Raw genomic sequence first — 16,340 nt, forward strand, 5'->3', positions numbered from 1 at the left:
AAATTGTCAAGTAAATGAGACGCATCTTTGCCTCCACTGATTCACTTGCAAATTGTTGAGTAAAATTTTTTCGTTGCAGACCTCCTTTGGGTCTTTTTATTATCACTACGACACACATAGTCCCCAGTTGGTAACATTGATTTCAAGGCCCTCCTAGATGAGAGACTGGCATTCCACTTAATGTCTATGTTCCATGCTGGCATGGATTGGAGAGTTATTAATGTAGAAATATGGTATCGTAGCTACTAACAGTTGAGGGTTGCGTAGTCTAGATGGCGTTTTTAGATTTCATTATTCTCTTTAACCCGGGCAAAGCCGGGTATTTCTGCTAGTATATATATAAATATATAAACGGAAGTTGGTATAGCTGGAATGGTTTTTCATTTTAGTCAAAGCTCTGCACGGATTAAACAACAACAACAACAATAACAAGTGGTATACACAAACGAAACAATTGGGAAAATGTTATAAACAATTCCAACCTGTTGCTTTTAACTTGTTTCCACGTGAAATTAAACGATCGATGGATTCTCCTTTTGTATTAGACAACGTGCATAAGTAATAAATGAAAAGAGCAGAATTCAGAACAACGAGGAAAATACAACGTTTGGTTCGATTTGTACTCACCATGTTGACAGAATAAAACATGGTTTTTGATTGGAACCAGTTACGATATGTTTTATTAATTCATGCATTGATATATGAACATGCTGAGGCGGCGTGCCGGCAAAATGGTTAGCAGGTCGGGCGGCGAAATGCTTAGCGGCATTTCGTCCGTCTTTACGTTCTGAGTTCAAATTCTGCTGAGATCAACTTCGCTATTTATCCTTCCGGGATCGATAAGATAAGTTGTAGTTGAAGACGGGGGTCGATATAATCGATCTTATCCACTTTCCTGAAATTGTTGACTTTATTTAAACATGTTTGGTTGATGAAGAAGTTTAGTCTCCGCTGTAACATCATCGAAAGTAATCAGGTATTGTGTTCTGATTATTTTAAGTTATTGATTTTTTAAATTTATTCATTTCAATCATTGGACAGTTGTCATGCTGGGATACTTCTTTCAACAGAATAAGTCAATCAGATCAATCCCGGGACTCATTTTAATTCATCGAATGGCTTGGTTATCGTATATGCCGGCGTATAAGACGCACCTCAGTTCAGTTTGTTTCATCATACACTTACTGAAGGATATTTTAAAGAGGTTTGGGGGGAAGGGGGATGATTTTGTGCATACAAATACATTTTTAACAGAATATTGGAATACAGTATGAAACTATAAATTTGTCACAAATAAACTACGTTATGGGGATCGTATATTAACATAGATCTTCTTTCGGGTCAACTGTACAATTGTTTATAATTTGGTTGAAGGAATTGCCAAACAGGACGTAAAACTTGTATTTTTGCTTTGTGATGTTTTGTGTAACGGCGAGCGGCCACCGCTGCTATGGTTTTATTGTCATCCAATTGTTGCAAATGATTGATAGATGGGTGACAATTTAACATTCCTTTCATCTTTCTAGGACAAATTTTCATTTAGATAAGATTAGGTAATTAAAGAATATTTCTTAAAGATTACACAGTCATTAAATAATATAAAACAAATATCAGATGTGGGTTATGTATGCTGGAGGAAGGAAGTGTAACGAGATAATGTGACCTCGCCACATAAGTGCCGTTGTACCCTAAGTAAGTTTTTGTAGGTCTGTGCCAACAGTCTGATAATTTGGCTTGTTTTCAATATTTTATTATTAGTAACAATAATTGTGCCTAGCATACTTATGCTCATCCAACTCTCTACTTTATGGCACTTGGTCTCTCATCTGTAATATCGCAGTATTAGACGCACGACAATTCTTGGCTGTATTTAAAAATGAAAAAGAAAAAAAAAAGTAAACCTTGTCTTATATTTCAGTAAATACGGTACCCTGCGTAAAGGGACACAACTCGAGGTACCGTTTCACATAAACAGAAATACATACATATTTGTGTGTGTGTGTGTGTTTCCACCTTATTAAATTCCACTCAGGCGGCATACTTAACGTGAGGCTATTTTAAAAGACACTCGCCAAAGGTGCCATGCATTGAGATCGAACTCGACGCCATGCGGTTGCTAAGCAGATTTTGTCATCACAAGGCTATGACTGTGACGAGGAACTAGATATTTTCTACAGGAAACATAAAGATCAGTGGTTCTCAACCATTTTTTAAATTCACCTGTGGACCCTTTCTGATTCCTAGTTTACTCAGGTGGACCCCCATAGCCATTCCATGTTGAAAAAAATCCTTTTATATTTTCACAATTAAATATTATTAGGAATTGTATGAAAAAACAAATTAAAACATTTTGTATATTGTAGAAATTAAACCAGTTTATTGGGTAGAGTTTCGGATTAGGACACCCACGTAAGTTGGATGGGGAGAAAAATATTCTTTTCTACTCTAGGCACAAAGCCCGAAATTTTGGGAGAGGGGGTCAGTCGATTAGCTCGACCTCAGTACGCAACTGGTACTTAATTTATTGATAAAGAAAGGATGAAAGGCAAAGTCGACCTCGGTGGAATTTGAACTCAGAACGTAAAGACAGACGAAATACCGCTAAGCATTTCGTCCGGCGTGCTAACGTTTATGGGGAGAAAAATATTGGAAAACGTCAATACATGTCAGTGACAAAGTAACGAGGACGATGGTCGTGGAATGTGCTAGAAATAACAGCCAAATTTCCTTTAAATCACACACTCTTTCACCTGAAAATATTTTCATTTTATTTTCTTTTATCAAAAAGGCTTCTCCTATGATTTTTAAGTGCATCGTGCAAAAGAAAGAAAGAAAAACGGTCAAATTCGGTCCGGGGAGAGAGGGTGTGGGGAGGTGAAAGAAAAATCATAAATTTTGAAGAATTTTTCTTCATAAAAAGATGTCCCCCTCTCCCGTCAAAATGGGGAAAATCCAACATGTGATTATGTCCTTATCTGAAACTCTGCCATTTATTGTACATACAATTTAACAACAAAATCTTACATGGACCCCCAAAGGTCACAGGGACCTCAGTTGAGAACCACTGCTATTGTTGGTTGAGGGCTCCCAGAGAGATGAAGATTATATGTGGTGGATTTATCGGATTTCAATTTCAGATTGTGGAGGACATGACTCATTGCTCTATATTTATGCTTTCAACTGTATTAGATTATTGTATTGTTGGAGTGGAGGTAGAGATTGATGTTTTTTTAAATATTGCTTTGTCCTGGGGTAAGGGGCTGTGTCTATGGCATTCCCAAGCCCTCCATGTAGCTAATATTTTCTTGGTATCCATGTAGCTAATGTTCTCTTGGTATCAGTTTACTAGTTTGTTGGTATATCTACACAAGTGTGCCCCCTTATAACTTTGTTTCCTCATAACCTTTAGAAAAACGGATGCTTTTAATGCATTTTTCTTCAGTGTCCCATCACATGATGTGGGCTAAAAGTCCACACTGTAAAGTGGTTGGCATTTGGAAGGGCATCCAGCTGTAAAACCATGCCAAAACTTACTTTGCCTGTGCTTATGTCAGGTAAAAATTACTCAGTCCTCATTGCCGAGTGGTTGGTGTTAGGAAGAGCATCCAACTGTAAAAACCCTGCCACAACAAACACAGAAATCTGGTGAGGGCTCCTGCCTGGCCAGCTCCTGTCAAACCGTCCAACCCATGCCAGCATGGAAGGCAAACTTTAAATGAAGATGATGATGATGATGTATATATACATGATTATTTGGAGTCTTTCATTTATTTCCTTTGTGCGTTTGTTTCATATCAACAAGTCTCTATTTCTTTGAAAACAGGTCAAGAATTGAAAGTCTTAAATTTCTTTCACAGCATGGGAAAATATGTCGACAAGACATTCAGTGTATTCCTAGTTTTAATGAATTTATTACAACCAGTTTAGTTGTATTATGTAACTAGTGAAACCAAGTAAAGAGTGCCTTGCATCACTGTCATAGACATAACATTCTCATTTGAGAAACCAAACCCAGCGAAGGAACAATGATGATGATGACGACACTGATGATGGAAATTTATCCTTTTCTTTTTGTTCCTACATGTTACTATTTTCTCTTCTGGCTAATTTATTGAAGGTTGTAATTTAAGATGAAATTTTGTTCTTCTTCCATTGAAATAGAAAAATATTAAGCAAAGAAAAAAAAACAATAAAAAAAACATATACAAAGAAACATTTGTAAGTTACAAGTCATCTTCTCAAATATTGAATGTCTAATCATTTAAACGGTAAATCTCTGAACCGAAGGAACTTTTGTGCTGTCCATCAATCAACTAGAAATAGCAGTCATCTCATTCAAATGACATTTTTGAACAAAAAATGGCTAATGTAGTCCTCAATAGTCAAAGAGACAGGATGGTCACAACTGGAATGATTTTGAACATAAGTTTGGTTTAATCACAGTGGACTTTGAACTAAATGTATTTCTCTAAGTCATAACCTCCAAACTATACAATCTAAAATATTTGAATTATTTCTGATCAAAAGGTCACATTTTACTGAAAGACATTACATTTAAAGAATTACAAAAAAAAAAGAAAGAAAACCTCATATTTTATTGCTTCAATTTAAAATTTATTGATTACATATATATAAAAGAAAAAAAATTCTAAAAATAGCAACATCATACCTTGGTTAATAATTATAGCTGGTTGATAAGTTACAAAAGGATGAAATGGTTTTACAAATTATAAAGACAACTTTAAAGAAATCTGAACATTTGACTCCCAACACCAAAAAATAGGAACTTAAATGCAGATTGTAAATATCATATATACATAAAGGCTATATTATACTGAGTATTTGTGTCCTTAGTTCATATATATATATATGTCAGTGTGTATCTGTGTACATATATATGTGTGTATATATATATGTGTGTGTGTGTATATATATATATACATACATACATACACACACACACACTATCATCCTCATCATTTAATGTCCATTTTCCAAGCTGGCATGGGTTAAGACAGTTTGACAGAAGCTGGTAAGGCCGGAGGCTACACCAGGAGCCATTACTGTTTTGGAATGGTTTCTATGGCTGGATGGCCTTCCTAATGCAAACCACTTTACAGAATGTACAGGGTGCTTTTTACATGGTACACGCACACACACACACTGACACATGCATATATTCCTTGAAAGTGAAAGAAATTCTAAAATGTTTAACAGTCAAATGACTGAAACAAGTAAACAATGATTTGCATACTTATTTTTAATATGTGTTGGCAGATTTGAACACAAATATGCTAATCACTGTTGTGTTTGTCACAGAACAGTTGCTTCTTTACCAGATTATTGCTGTAAGTTTTCATTACTCTGACCATTCTTAGCCTTAATTACTTTAGCTTTTTGCCAATCAGCTAGTTTGATTTCATTTTGAGTCATATGAAAATCAAAACCTTCTTCATTTGAGTGTTCATATTTCAATTGAAATCTTCCATAATAATTCTGTGTCAGAACTTTTTGTTCCAAACTCCAGCTTACGAATGGAAACATCTTCCTGTATTTAATTCTCTCTAAAGAAATAGTTACAAAAAGATTAATTAAATATTCTGTTCTCTCCCATTTCTATGTGTATGCTTGTAGTTATCCAGTTGTGTGTGTGGAGAGAGAGAGAGAGAGAAAAGAGAGAGAGAGAAAAGAAGATTTTGACCTCCATTGGTAGCAATATGTAAACAAAATCTGATTTCTATAAGAACAAGTTTCTGTTGCATAGGTATGGCTTAATTTTATTGTGTATCGCTATTATCACTGCTACTACTACTACTAATACCACCACCTTGTACAGTCCCACCCACCTCCCAATACATACAGGATCTTACATACTTCTTTGCATCAAGTCCGTAGATAGACCAGTCCATAGATAGACCAGTTCGTAGATAGACCAGTCCATAGATAGATCAATCAATCAATTAATCAATCAATAGATAGACATTTGAAGTTGAAACTTCACAATCACTAATGTGAAGCTCACCATTTGACAAATAGCAAAAGGTGTAACAGAATCATTAAGAGCTTCACTAAAGAATAAAAAAAAAAAACACCAGATCTGAATAAGACAAGGTTTAACCTCCATCATGTTTTTACTTCAAGTAAGTTACAGGCAAGGTTCAGAGATGAAATTTTAAAAGAAAAATGACTAATAAATTAGTAAAAAAATTCTTGAGTATGCTGGACTTAATAAAACACAAATACCTCATACCTAATATTATAATAAATATTCAAAAAGAGGAGGGGTGTCACTAAAACATCTCAGATCTTTTAAGAAATATCAAAAATTTAATTTTTAAAAATAACTCGGTTTTCAAACTAGTCTTTTTTTTTTACAATTATTGTCTTTCCAATGGTTCTATGCAAGATTTTACTCCACAACCAAATGTAAGTCTTCCTCTGCGAGTACCGTGTGGCTCATTTGAGGAAATATTACTGCAATGAGTTTCCCAACTAATATTTAAATTCTTCCTTTAGAAGAATTTATGCTAATGCAGACTTACAAAGGAGGAATATGAACAGAGAAACGGAAACATTGCCCTTTCCACCTACTTATTTAGCTGATTTGTTCTGAAATAGATGAGGTTTATTATATCAGTAGATTCAAGAATGAATGCAATGAAATAAAAGTTCAGCAATTTTACCATAAAAAAAAAAGGAATAATCCTTTGAGTATTGAGTTCTTAATATAAAAAAGTATTCCATACTGGAAAAGGAAAAATCACAAAAGTTACAAAATTATATTTCTTTAAATTCATAACCCTGTATATAATGATTACTATCTTTAAACAATTCAGTATTAATTGCCATTTTAAAAAAAAAAAAGCACTATGAATTCAATTAATCCATTTTTTTTTTTAATTATCACTTTGCTGTTTTAGGGGGAAAAAAAGCAATAGATAAATGTTGTTTAATTATTTTAGTATAAGTTAGTGTTATAAGATTACAACCGTCCAAAATGTTCAATAAATTTCTTCAAAATATCTTCAGAAATAAGTTTTAAAACAAAAGCAACACAACTCACATGGTTTGAAGAGAACAATGAAATAGAAAAATAATTAAGCAGAACAAAAATGTAACATGAATTAAAAATTTCATTTTGTTTTGATTTATATGTTGTATATTTAAGAACAGGGACTTGCTATCATAAAAAAATAAAATCATTTAGCACTACTTGTTGTAAACTATATGGATAAGTGTAGCAAATGAATATAAATATTTAACAATTTTAAAGCAGTTTGTCCGAGAAGAAACAAACAATGTATTTTGTGTTTTTATTCAAATCACATGTCAGCTGTGGATTATATTTCTCTTACTGAAGTAAGGCACAAGCAAAATTAGAGTGCTCATAGTGAAACAACTAATAATAATTACATTGTGTTATATAGGTATATATATGTATGTATGTATGTATATGTGTATATAGACTAACTAATGAAAGAAACAAAATATATGTATAGAAAAATAAAACACAGTAAATAGCATCAATGATTAAATGCTTTGTGTGTTTATGCTAATATATTGATAAAATATAAACAACCTAATATTTTCTGACATTCCTCCATCGGATAAATATTTCCATAATAAAGAAGCAATTATGAAAAATTAGAGTGCAGTAGTAATTAAGCAAAAAACAGTCTAGCAACACAAAAATAAGAATTTATAAAATAAAACAGAATAAGAGCTTGTTTTTGAAACACCATAAAAGCTCTATTTAGCTGAGATATTAAGGTGTCTGCCTACTGGCAGAACAAAAAGAAAAATGTTGATGGTGACCTTTCCCCCACACTGCAATTTTTCCTCCTCAAAGTCACTTAAATCTTGCTGGCAATGTCCTTCAAGTGACAAACAGGTGTCATAAAAGATGCAACTGACTGCAGCATAAATTTAAATCACTAAATAACTTAGAAGAATTTTCTTAGTTCTATAGGACTGAGATGAAAGGTTTCCATAGGCTGAACTACTGCAGGAGGAGACAAACACCACCAGCAGCATCATTATTATTATTGTTGTTGTTGTTGTTGTTGAAGATACAACATACAAGTAATTGATCAATATAAACTATATGTATTAGCTTTAAATTGATACCAGTATTGACTGTAAGCACACTGGCAGCTCAGTAGTCTATGACCAGCAGAATATTAAATGGGTTTGATAACAGAAATCAAAATTGTAGTTGTCATGGAAGAGTAATTAATAACAAAATGAGTTTACAATTTGCATTTTTCACAAAAAGTTTACATGGACAGAATTATTTTGAAGAAGTTAAAAAAATACAAATTTTACACATTTATCATGAGTAATAATATTTAAGTGACCAAAAATAATTCAGAGTTTGAAGTCAACGCAGATTTTACAGTCGGTCAATGCTGAATGTGTTTTCCAATAAAATATTAGAAGGATGGAGTAAAATAATTGTTGGTCAAAAAGACCTGAGTAAAATCATAAAAATTAATGTTTTTCGTTTGTTTTACAATTTAATTTAATTATAAGTCATCACATGAGGCTCATTTAAAGTGAAATGAGTCCAGCTGATCATATTAACGAGATGGAATAATCAATGAATAGAGCTGTAATATTGTATTTATAAGAATTTGATACTAAATGCCAACTTGGTAGATAGCAAGACATATGGAAACAAGCTATATACAGAATCAGTTGTTAAACTTTGAGAAATGTTCAAATGCAAAAGTGTTATAAGTATTTTGTTCCCTTTACCTGCTAGAAATTGAAGCAGTTGAACGAATTTCAAGTAGCAAAGATAAGAAATACTTCCTTTGCTTATGTTGATGGAGCCAAAGAAATAAGAAAATAGTGTTTGCAGGAACATATTGATATGTTAGTGTTAGCAGCAAAAATAATTGAGAAATGAAAAAAAAAAAAGCATATTTGCAACTGTCAATAAATTTTGAATAAAACTGAACTCACAGAAAAAAATATATAAATAAAAAAAATTGAAAATATATTAATTTTCTGAATCAATTGAGATTTTCTCAACACAGTCTTCTGGTTGAAGATCAAAACTGGCAAAGAGAAGAAAAACAGTTATTTTAAATATTGATAAAATAAATTATAAACTATTTTAACTCTTCTCATAAAATCATCCAGGAAAACCCTGACACAACATTAGAATTAAAAATAAAAAGATTCAGTTATTCTAATCGAATTATTTCTGCCTATTATTTTGAAAAATAAAGTAAAAAGTATGTCTGCAGGTGGTATTATGGTTTGTCCATTAGTATCACAGGCAAATTGTTCGTGTATAAAAACTATGAAGATGCATTTGTGCTGAGAAAAATTATTAATCTTAAATCTTAACCAACTCTCTCCTCTGTAGTAAGACGACTATCTGTCTCTCAATCATACACTATTAATCTCTCAACTGACCCCCAGTTTCACACCCTCTCTCGATTAACAGATCTTAAGTCTTGCAAGTTACTTGGCGACCCTCCTGATGCTGGTGCCACATAAAAAGCATCCCAAATACTCTGTGAAATGGTAGGCTTTTAGGAAAGGCACCCTTTAAGAAGGGAAACCAAGCCAAAATAGACAATCAGCTTGGAGCATCTCTCCAGCTTGTCATCTCCAGCCAAAGCATCCAATCCACGCCAGCATGGAAAACAGATGTTAAGTGATGATGATGATGATGATGATGATGATGATGATGATGATGATTTAATTAATTTAGCCTGATTCTTTTGGCTGGTTTCTTCTTTCTTTTATCATTAGGGTTTTTTGTGACTTCCTCAGGAGGTAATCTTAAATTTGGTTCCTTACCCCTGATGTATGGAAAACAATTAAATTCCCATGTGGTTGGGAAGCAAGCTTCTTATCACACAGCCATGCCTGTCTGTTATTTTATGAAAACTAAAATCCTTTTATATTTTTTACTACAAATATATGAATATTAGAGTTACAGTTAACCTCAGAAGAATAAATTTATTTACAGAAAATTAAATTACTTTTATTTATATAGACTAAGATATCATGGCCAAATCATCTCACATTAATTATAAAATATATAAGTTGACAAGTTAAAAGTTACTCACAAGTCAGTCACAGCTTTTGAATCTTCAATATTGTGGAGCTGTATGAAGGCCACACCAATGATCTGGCGATCACTAGAGAACATGGATTTGTTATGCTTGACTGCTATATCCAGTGTGCGGGTGGCCAGTTCACCAGGGGCTACAGCAAATTCAAAGCTGGAAATTGAAGCAAATACATCATCAGTAGACAACAATGATCAACATTACCACTACCACTACCACCATCACCATTATTACACACACACACACACACACACATGTATGCATATAGACACACACACACACAGAGACATATATATATATAGACATATATACACATATATACATATGCATACACGCACATACACACACATAAACATACATAAACATATGCACACACACATGCATGTACATACGCACATACACACATGCACACGCACATATATATACACACATAGATAGAGAGAGGGAGAGTGGGAGACAGCAGGACAGAGATGGTGGTAAAGTGTCGGGCATACTCACAAGGGACAGTGGATCAGACTATAAAAGGGATGATTGAGTAAAGGAAGAGAGAGAGACACAGATGGTAGCAAGTGCCAGGGTATACCCTTCAGGATATTTATTTAAAATTGTTCAGCTGCAAAAAAGTGAAGATTAATCATAATTAAATATTCATTTATTATGACAGAGAAATAAGTCTACAACACTTACGTTAAATCATAGATGGGATTCAGACTGTTTTTAACCACTTCAGTTTTTCTCTTGCTGGTGCTACTTTTGTCTGGGAGCAGATACATCCTGACATAAGGGTCTGCAAGGTTATCATCATCACAGGGCAGCAAGTTACTGTCAAGAGATTTTATAACAAACTAAGGTTACTAAACCGTTTCAACAACTTCACCAGATCACAAATTACCAACAAATTTTCTCTGACTTAGTCACAAATATTTTTGATAGGGAGCTATCTCCCCGCTACCAATATAAACAAACAAGCATGCATTCTGCACCAAAAGCCTATATGAGAGTTCCTGTCATGGTACTTTCTGCAGTATAGTTTGTTCTAACAGAACATCCATGTTTAAGCGGGAATAAATATCCCCTCTCTTTCCATGGCTTTCAAGACTGAAGGAAGGGATAAGTTTATCATCAGACTAACAGTCTGGCACAAATGCTTTCAACAGGTTACACTCCACTAAAAGTAACCAAAAAAAAGACCAAGTGATGTGCTTAACAAGGCACAGGATTACCTCTACCATCCAAACACACACTCACAGAGTAGCGGTTCTTGTTGTTTAGAAGATGTTAAAGACACTAAAACGATAAGTGACAATATAGTTGTTTGTGTATAGAAATTAAAAACTTGTGTAACACTCACTAACCTTACACAAATAAAATTATATTTACTTGACTTAACTTTCACCTAAATGTATAGAAAAAACAAATTGATACAAAGTGCACTTATTATTTTAGGTACAGTCCATCTCCACATTATAAATTCACTTGGACTTGTGTACACACAGACACACATGCACATAATCCATGTATCTCTCGACTTGGCTTTCCTAACAGTTTGTGTAGCTGAAATCACTAAATGTTTAAATTGTACGAGTTTTAATGAGAATTTTCTGCTTCGTTAAACTTAAACCTATTAATTGATTAATTGCAACAACTTTCCTAAAGTACACTCTTGTCTTTAACCTCAAATTAGTAACGAGAAAATGGTACAGCTGCAAAAGAGAAAGAAAGAAACAACAAACATTCGTGGTGTACAAATCATAAGTGTTTACTTACACACATTTGTGGACAACAACCACCAGTTTTTGTCTGAGGCAGCTATATCGGAGGGTCAGTTGAATTCGACCACGTCCATGTTGTCCAGCACTTTCAATGCTTATAAATAGATAAATATAATAATAGATTAAACATTTATATGATCACAAGTGTTATTATTACTTACAAAGCAGATGCTGGTATAAATTGTGCTCACAACTGAAGCTTAGAATCACAAGTTATATTTTCTAGCATGCTATTATTCATCAAATTACTGATATTTTTGAAATGCTTGTAGCACTAAAATGCCAAGTATTTTAAACTTCAACAGTGTAAGGATATAATTCTTGTTGTGTCTTGGGAGGATCATTATATGCCAATAATCATTGATGCAATGACCCTCTCAAAGACACAACAGGAGTTGTTTCAATACACAAATTCAATATAATTCTTCTTCGGTTAGAAACAGAAATTATGAATAATTATGAACCCTGATAGTTAATTAACCTTGGGGAGAGTGATTTTCTTTGCCTCAGTCCTTCCATGGAAGGGCTTTGGGTTGCCAAATCATCCAAGTCACTTGAGAGGTGGCTGGCCTCAAGTGGAGCAGAAGCTGATTCATAGACACTAACTGGATCAACAGAACTATCCATATGGGACGACAAATCCTCAAGGTTTTCCACTGATTTATCGGTTTTGGAAGGGAGTTTATCTTCTGAGAGCAATAAATCTTCAGTTTCCTGCCACTCATCCTTATATTCATTGGAGAGAATCTATAAGCAAGGAATTTGACAAGATGAGTAACATTTAAAACAGAAACATTTATAATTAAGATCATAAAGAAAAAAAGTAAAAAAAAACACACAAACTGAAATTGCTTAAACAGACATCATTAATGTATAAAAATTGCTGCAATTAATATTTCATCACAAATATTTAATGTGAAAATCTTAAGGGAAAAGGCACTGATAATATTAAATGAAAAAGTAAAATGGCTGACAGTGGATTACTGCTTTCCTAAGTTCAGAGGTTATGTATAAACACCTTCTCTATATTGACTTCTACAGAAATAATATTTTTATTTTCAAAGACAATTTACAATCTCTTGGCATTTGAAGTAACAATTTTTACAAATAGACAAAGTTTCAAGTATTTCTCAAGTACACTTGACTCAAGAGTGAAAGGACAATTCTACTAATATATATATATATAAAACAAAGGATAAAATGTTTATAAAACATTTTATCAGTGGCCAGCATATAAAAAAAGACCAATTATGGTGAAATTATAAATACAAATAAGGGCATAGAAATGAAATTTTCTAGCCAATATGCTGAAAAATAGGTGCCAAATCGTCTCACCACATAAGAAGTCACAAATTTATTTCATTTCTACACCCTTATTTATAATTGTGTATGTATGTATGTATATATATATGTGTGTGTATATATATATATATGGCCCAAAATAACCCATTCCAGCATGGAAGGCAGATGTTGAGTGATGATGATGATGATGAAAAAATAAAAAGATGCTTGAAAATGTTTGCTTACTCGCAAAACTAGTTGCAATCGAAGTTTCGATGTTGATGTTGAGTCGCCTCCTTTCATATCAAACATTTGGTCTATCGTCATGTCTGTTGCAGAAAGGAGATTTTTCAAAAGTATTTTGCACTCTCCGATCAGTTTGCTAGTATTTTTATCATAAACCTGTAATTAAACAGAATTTAATTGCAGCTGTCGTTAAAACTGCATGGAAAATTTATAACAGTCTGGTCGATACTGTGATAATAAAAGATGAAGGAATTCAGACTCAACTGTGTGGTAATAGAAACATTAAGATACACAGGGAAAGTTTCTATGAAACACTTCTGATCAAAAAATTTAATACTCTTCAAATTTACAATATTGAGATCAATATCAAAAGGTTTTAGTAAACACCAAACAACCTGTTCTAATTATCATAAAAGACACTTACCAAGGCAGTGAGATCTTGAAAGTAAGGATCATGAACAAGAAATCTGAAATTCTCTGCCCATTTGGGATTAATTGTGGAGGTCTGTATGTTAGTCTTTTCTTTCTGTTGGCCCAACACCAATTCAACATATGGGCTTGGTTCCATTAATGATTTCTTCGCTTTCTAAATAAAACAAATATAAACAAATATTTCAACAGTTACTTCTGACTATTGATATCAGTTAGAGTGTGGAAGCAAGGTCTAGAATCGAAAGGCCTTCGGGTTAACCTAGCAAAAGCCAAAGTCCTAGTAAGTAGGAAGGCTGACAAATCACAAACCCCTTCTCGATCTGTAAAAAAAAAAGGTATGGGTGGAAACTTCATACAGTATACCTGGTGTAAGTTATGGACACATAAAAGGTGCAGCAATATCAAAGGAAGGTTAACCGGGAAGATAGATTTTGTGTGTGACAGATGCACAGGGGCAATAAACACTGAAGATGTACAGAAGACAGATTCCATCACACACCAGGGGAAAAAACTAGAAGTAGTTGATAGCTTCTGCTACATAGGTAACCAAGTTTGTAGTGGGGGTGGATGCTCTGAGAGTGTAGCAGTTAGAATAAGAATAACCTGGGCAAAGTTCAGAGAGCTCCTACGTCCGCTGGCAACTAAGGGCCTCTCGCTCAGGATGAAAGGTACACTGTATGATGCATGTGTGTGAACTGCCATACTACACGGCAGTGAAACATGGGCCATGACTGCTGAGGACATGCACAGGCTTGAAAGAAATGAAGATAGTATGATCTGCTGAATGTGTAATGTCAGTGTGTATATACGACAGAGTGCGAATGCCCTGAGAGAAAAGTTGGACAGAAGAAGCATCAGATGTGGTGTGCAAGAGAGATGACTGTGCTGGTATGGTCGTGTGTTACATATGGATGAGGACAGCTGTGTGAGGAAGTGCCACACCCTAACTGTGGAAGGAACCTGTGGAAGAGGTAGATCCAGGAAGACATGGGACGAGGTGGTGAAGCATGACCTTTGAATGTTCGACCTGACAGAGGCAATGACAGGAGACCAAGACCTTTGGAGATATGCTGTGACTGAGAAGACCCAGCAATTAAAGTGAGATCACAGCCATGGCCGATGCCAGTGTTGCATGTCCAGCCCATTTAAGAGTACCCTTGATGTGTCAGGCAATATATGATATACTTGAGAAGACCTGTTGAGTCAAGTAGAACCAAAATCATAACTGTGGTCAGTGCCACCTGACTGGCTCCCGTTCTGGTGGCACATAAAATGCATCATCCGAACGTGGTTGATGCCATGTTCCTCTGACTGACTCTCATGCTGGTGGTACATAAAAGCACCATCCAAACATGGCCGATGCCAGTGCACCTTGACTGGCTCACGTAACAGAGTAATCTGAATGCTAAACAGTTAAATACTACAAAATTTTCAATTGGTTTCTTTTCCTGAATGGACTATTTACATGGAGGGAAACACACACACACACGCGCGCCCGAAATCTAATAATCAACTTACAGGTAAATCTTTGGCAGAATCAACACATGCCATCAAGATACAGCTTGATAAATTTTCTGAGTTGTTTGATTCACTCTTCATCTGTTTCAAAGCCTGGAAAAAACAAATATAATACAAATGTTAGAGTATCATTCTTAAAAAAAAAAAAATTTCATATAGAGAATAAGTTACCATTGGATAGTTTGGGGTTTAAAGTGGGGCTAAAAATTAATGTTTGATCACTATGCCTTGTATGATAAACAATAAAAGTACCTCTGACCTATTATTACTGCTATCATCCTCCTCGTGATATTGATGTTTGATAGACACAGATTTTATTGAACAATAATTTCTCTCTTCCAGTTTTTATATTCATTTTTCAGGACTACTTTTTATATTCTTTCATAAGTTTCAGTCATCTGACTGCGGCCATGCTGGAGCACCGCCTTTAGTCATGCGAACTGACATTGGGACTTATTCTTTGTAAGCCTAGTACTTATTCTATTGGTCTCTTTTGCCGAACCACTAAGTTACGGGGACATAAACACACCAACATCAATTGTCAAGCGATAAAGGGGGGGACAAACACTGATACACAAACATATACATATATATATACATGTATATACATATATATATACATGTATATATACAATGAGCTTCTTTCAGTTTCCGTCTACCAAATCCACTCACAAGGCTTTGGTCAGCCTGAGGCTATAGTAGAAGACACTTGCACAAGGTGCCACGCTGTGAGACTGAACCCAGGACCACGTGGTTGGTAAGCAAGGTACTTACCACACAGCCACTCCTGCACCTACAATTTACTTTTCAGCTAAAACTCTTTTAATTTAATTACTATGATCTGAATGGGGGGGGGGGAGCTTTTAGCCCTTTCAGGCTCTGGCAGGTGAATAAGGTTGATATGAAGTTCTACAAGTAAACATTTCAAGAGTGAAAGAAAGAGGTGGGTGGGTAGACGTGGGGGTGGTGGATAAACACGGGTAGAAAAGCTGGTTCAAAA

The 16,340-nt window shown here is 34.4% G+C and overlaps 1 protein-coding gene across 2 annotated transcripts in view; it reads right to left on the reverse strand.

Annotated features, from left to right (window-relative positions):
- Positions 1-4,592: 4,592 nt before the first annotated feature.
- The window catches only part of LOC106878387 (extended synaptotagmin-2), a 66,659-nt gene continuing 54,911 nt past the window's right edge, over positions 4,593-16,340 (reverse strand). Inside the window, exons 14-21 of one of the 2 annotated variants that reach the window (XM_014927580.2) lie at positions 15,341-15,421; positions 13,815-13,976; positions 13,391-13,546; positions 12,345-12,610; positions 11,859-11,957; positions 10,779-10,913; positions 10,089-10,244; positions 4,593-9,062 (exon numbers count right to left, since the gene is read on the reverse strand). In XM_014927580.2, the coding sequence (XP_014783066.1) occupies positions 9,005-9,062; positions 10,089-10,244; positions 10,779-10,913; positions 11,859-11,957; positions 12,345-12,610; positions 13,391-13,546; positions 13,815-13,976; positions 15,341-15,421 (1,113 nt within the window). In that variant the 3' untranslated portion in view covers positions 4,593-9,004. Of the gene's footprint in view, positions 9,063-10,088; positions 10,245-10,778; positions 10,914-11,858; positions 11,958-12,344; positions 12,611-13,390; positions 13,547-13,814; positions 13,977-15,340; positions 15,434-16,340 lie in introns of both variants that reach the window. The other variant, XM_014927579.2, reaches the window with a different exon arrangement.

Source organism: Octopus bimaculoides, chromosome 17 (assembly GCF_001194135.2).
Source record: "Octopus bimaculoides isolate UCB-OBI-ISO-001 chromosome 17, ASM119413v2, whole genome shotgun sequence".
Taxonomy (NCBI): Eukaryota; Metazoa; Mollusca; class Cephalopoda; order Octopoda; family Octopodidae; genus Octopus; species Octopus bimaculoides.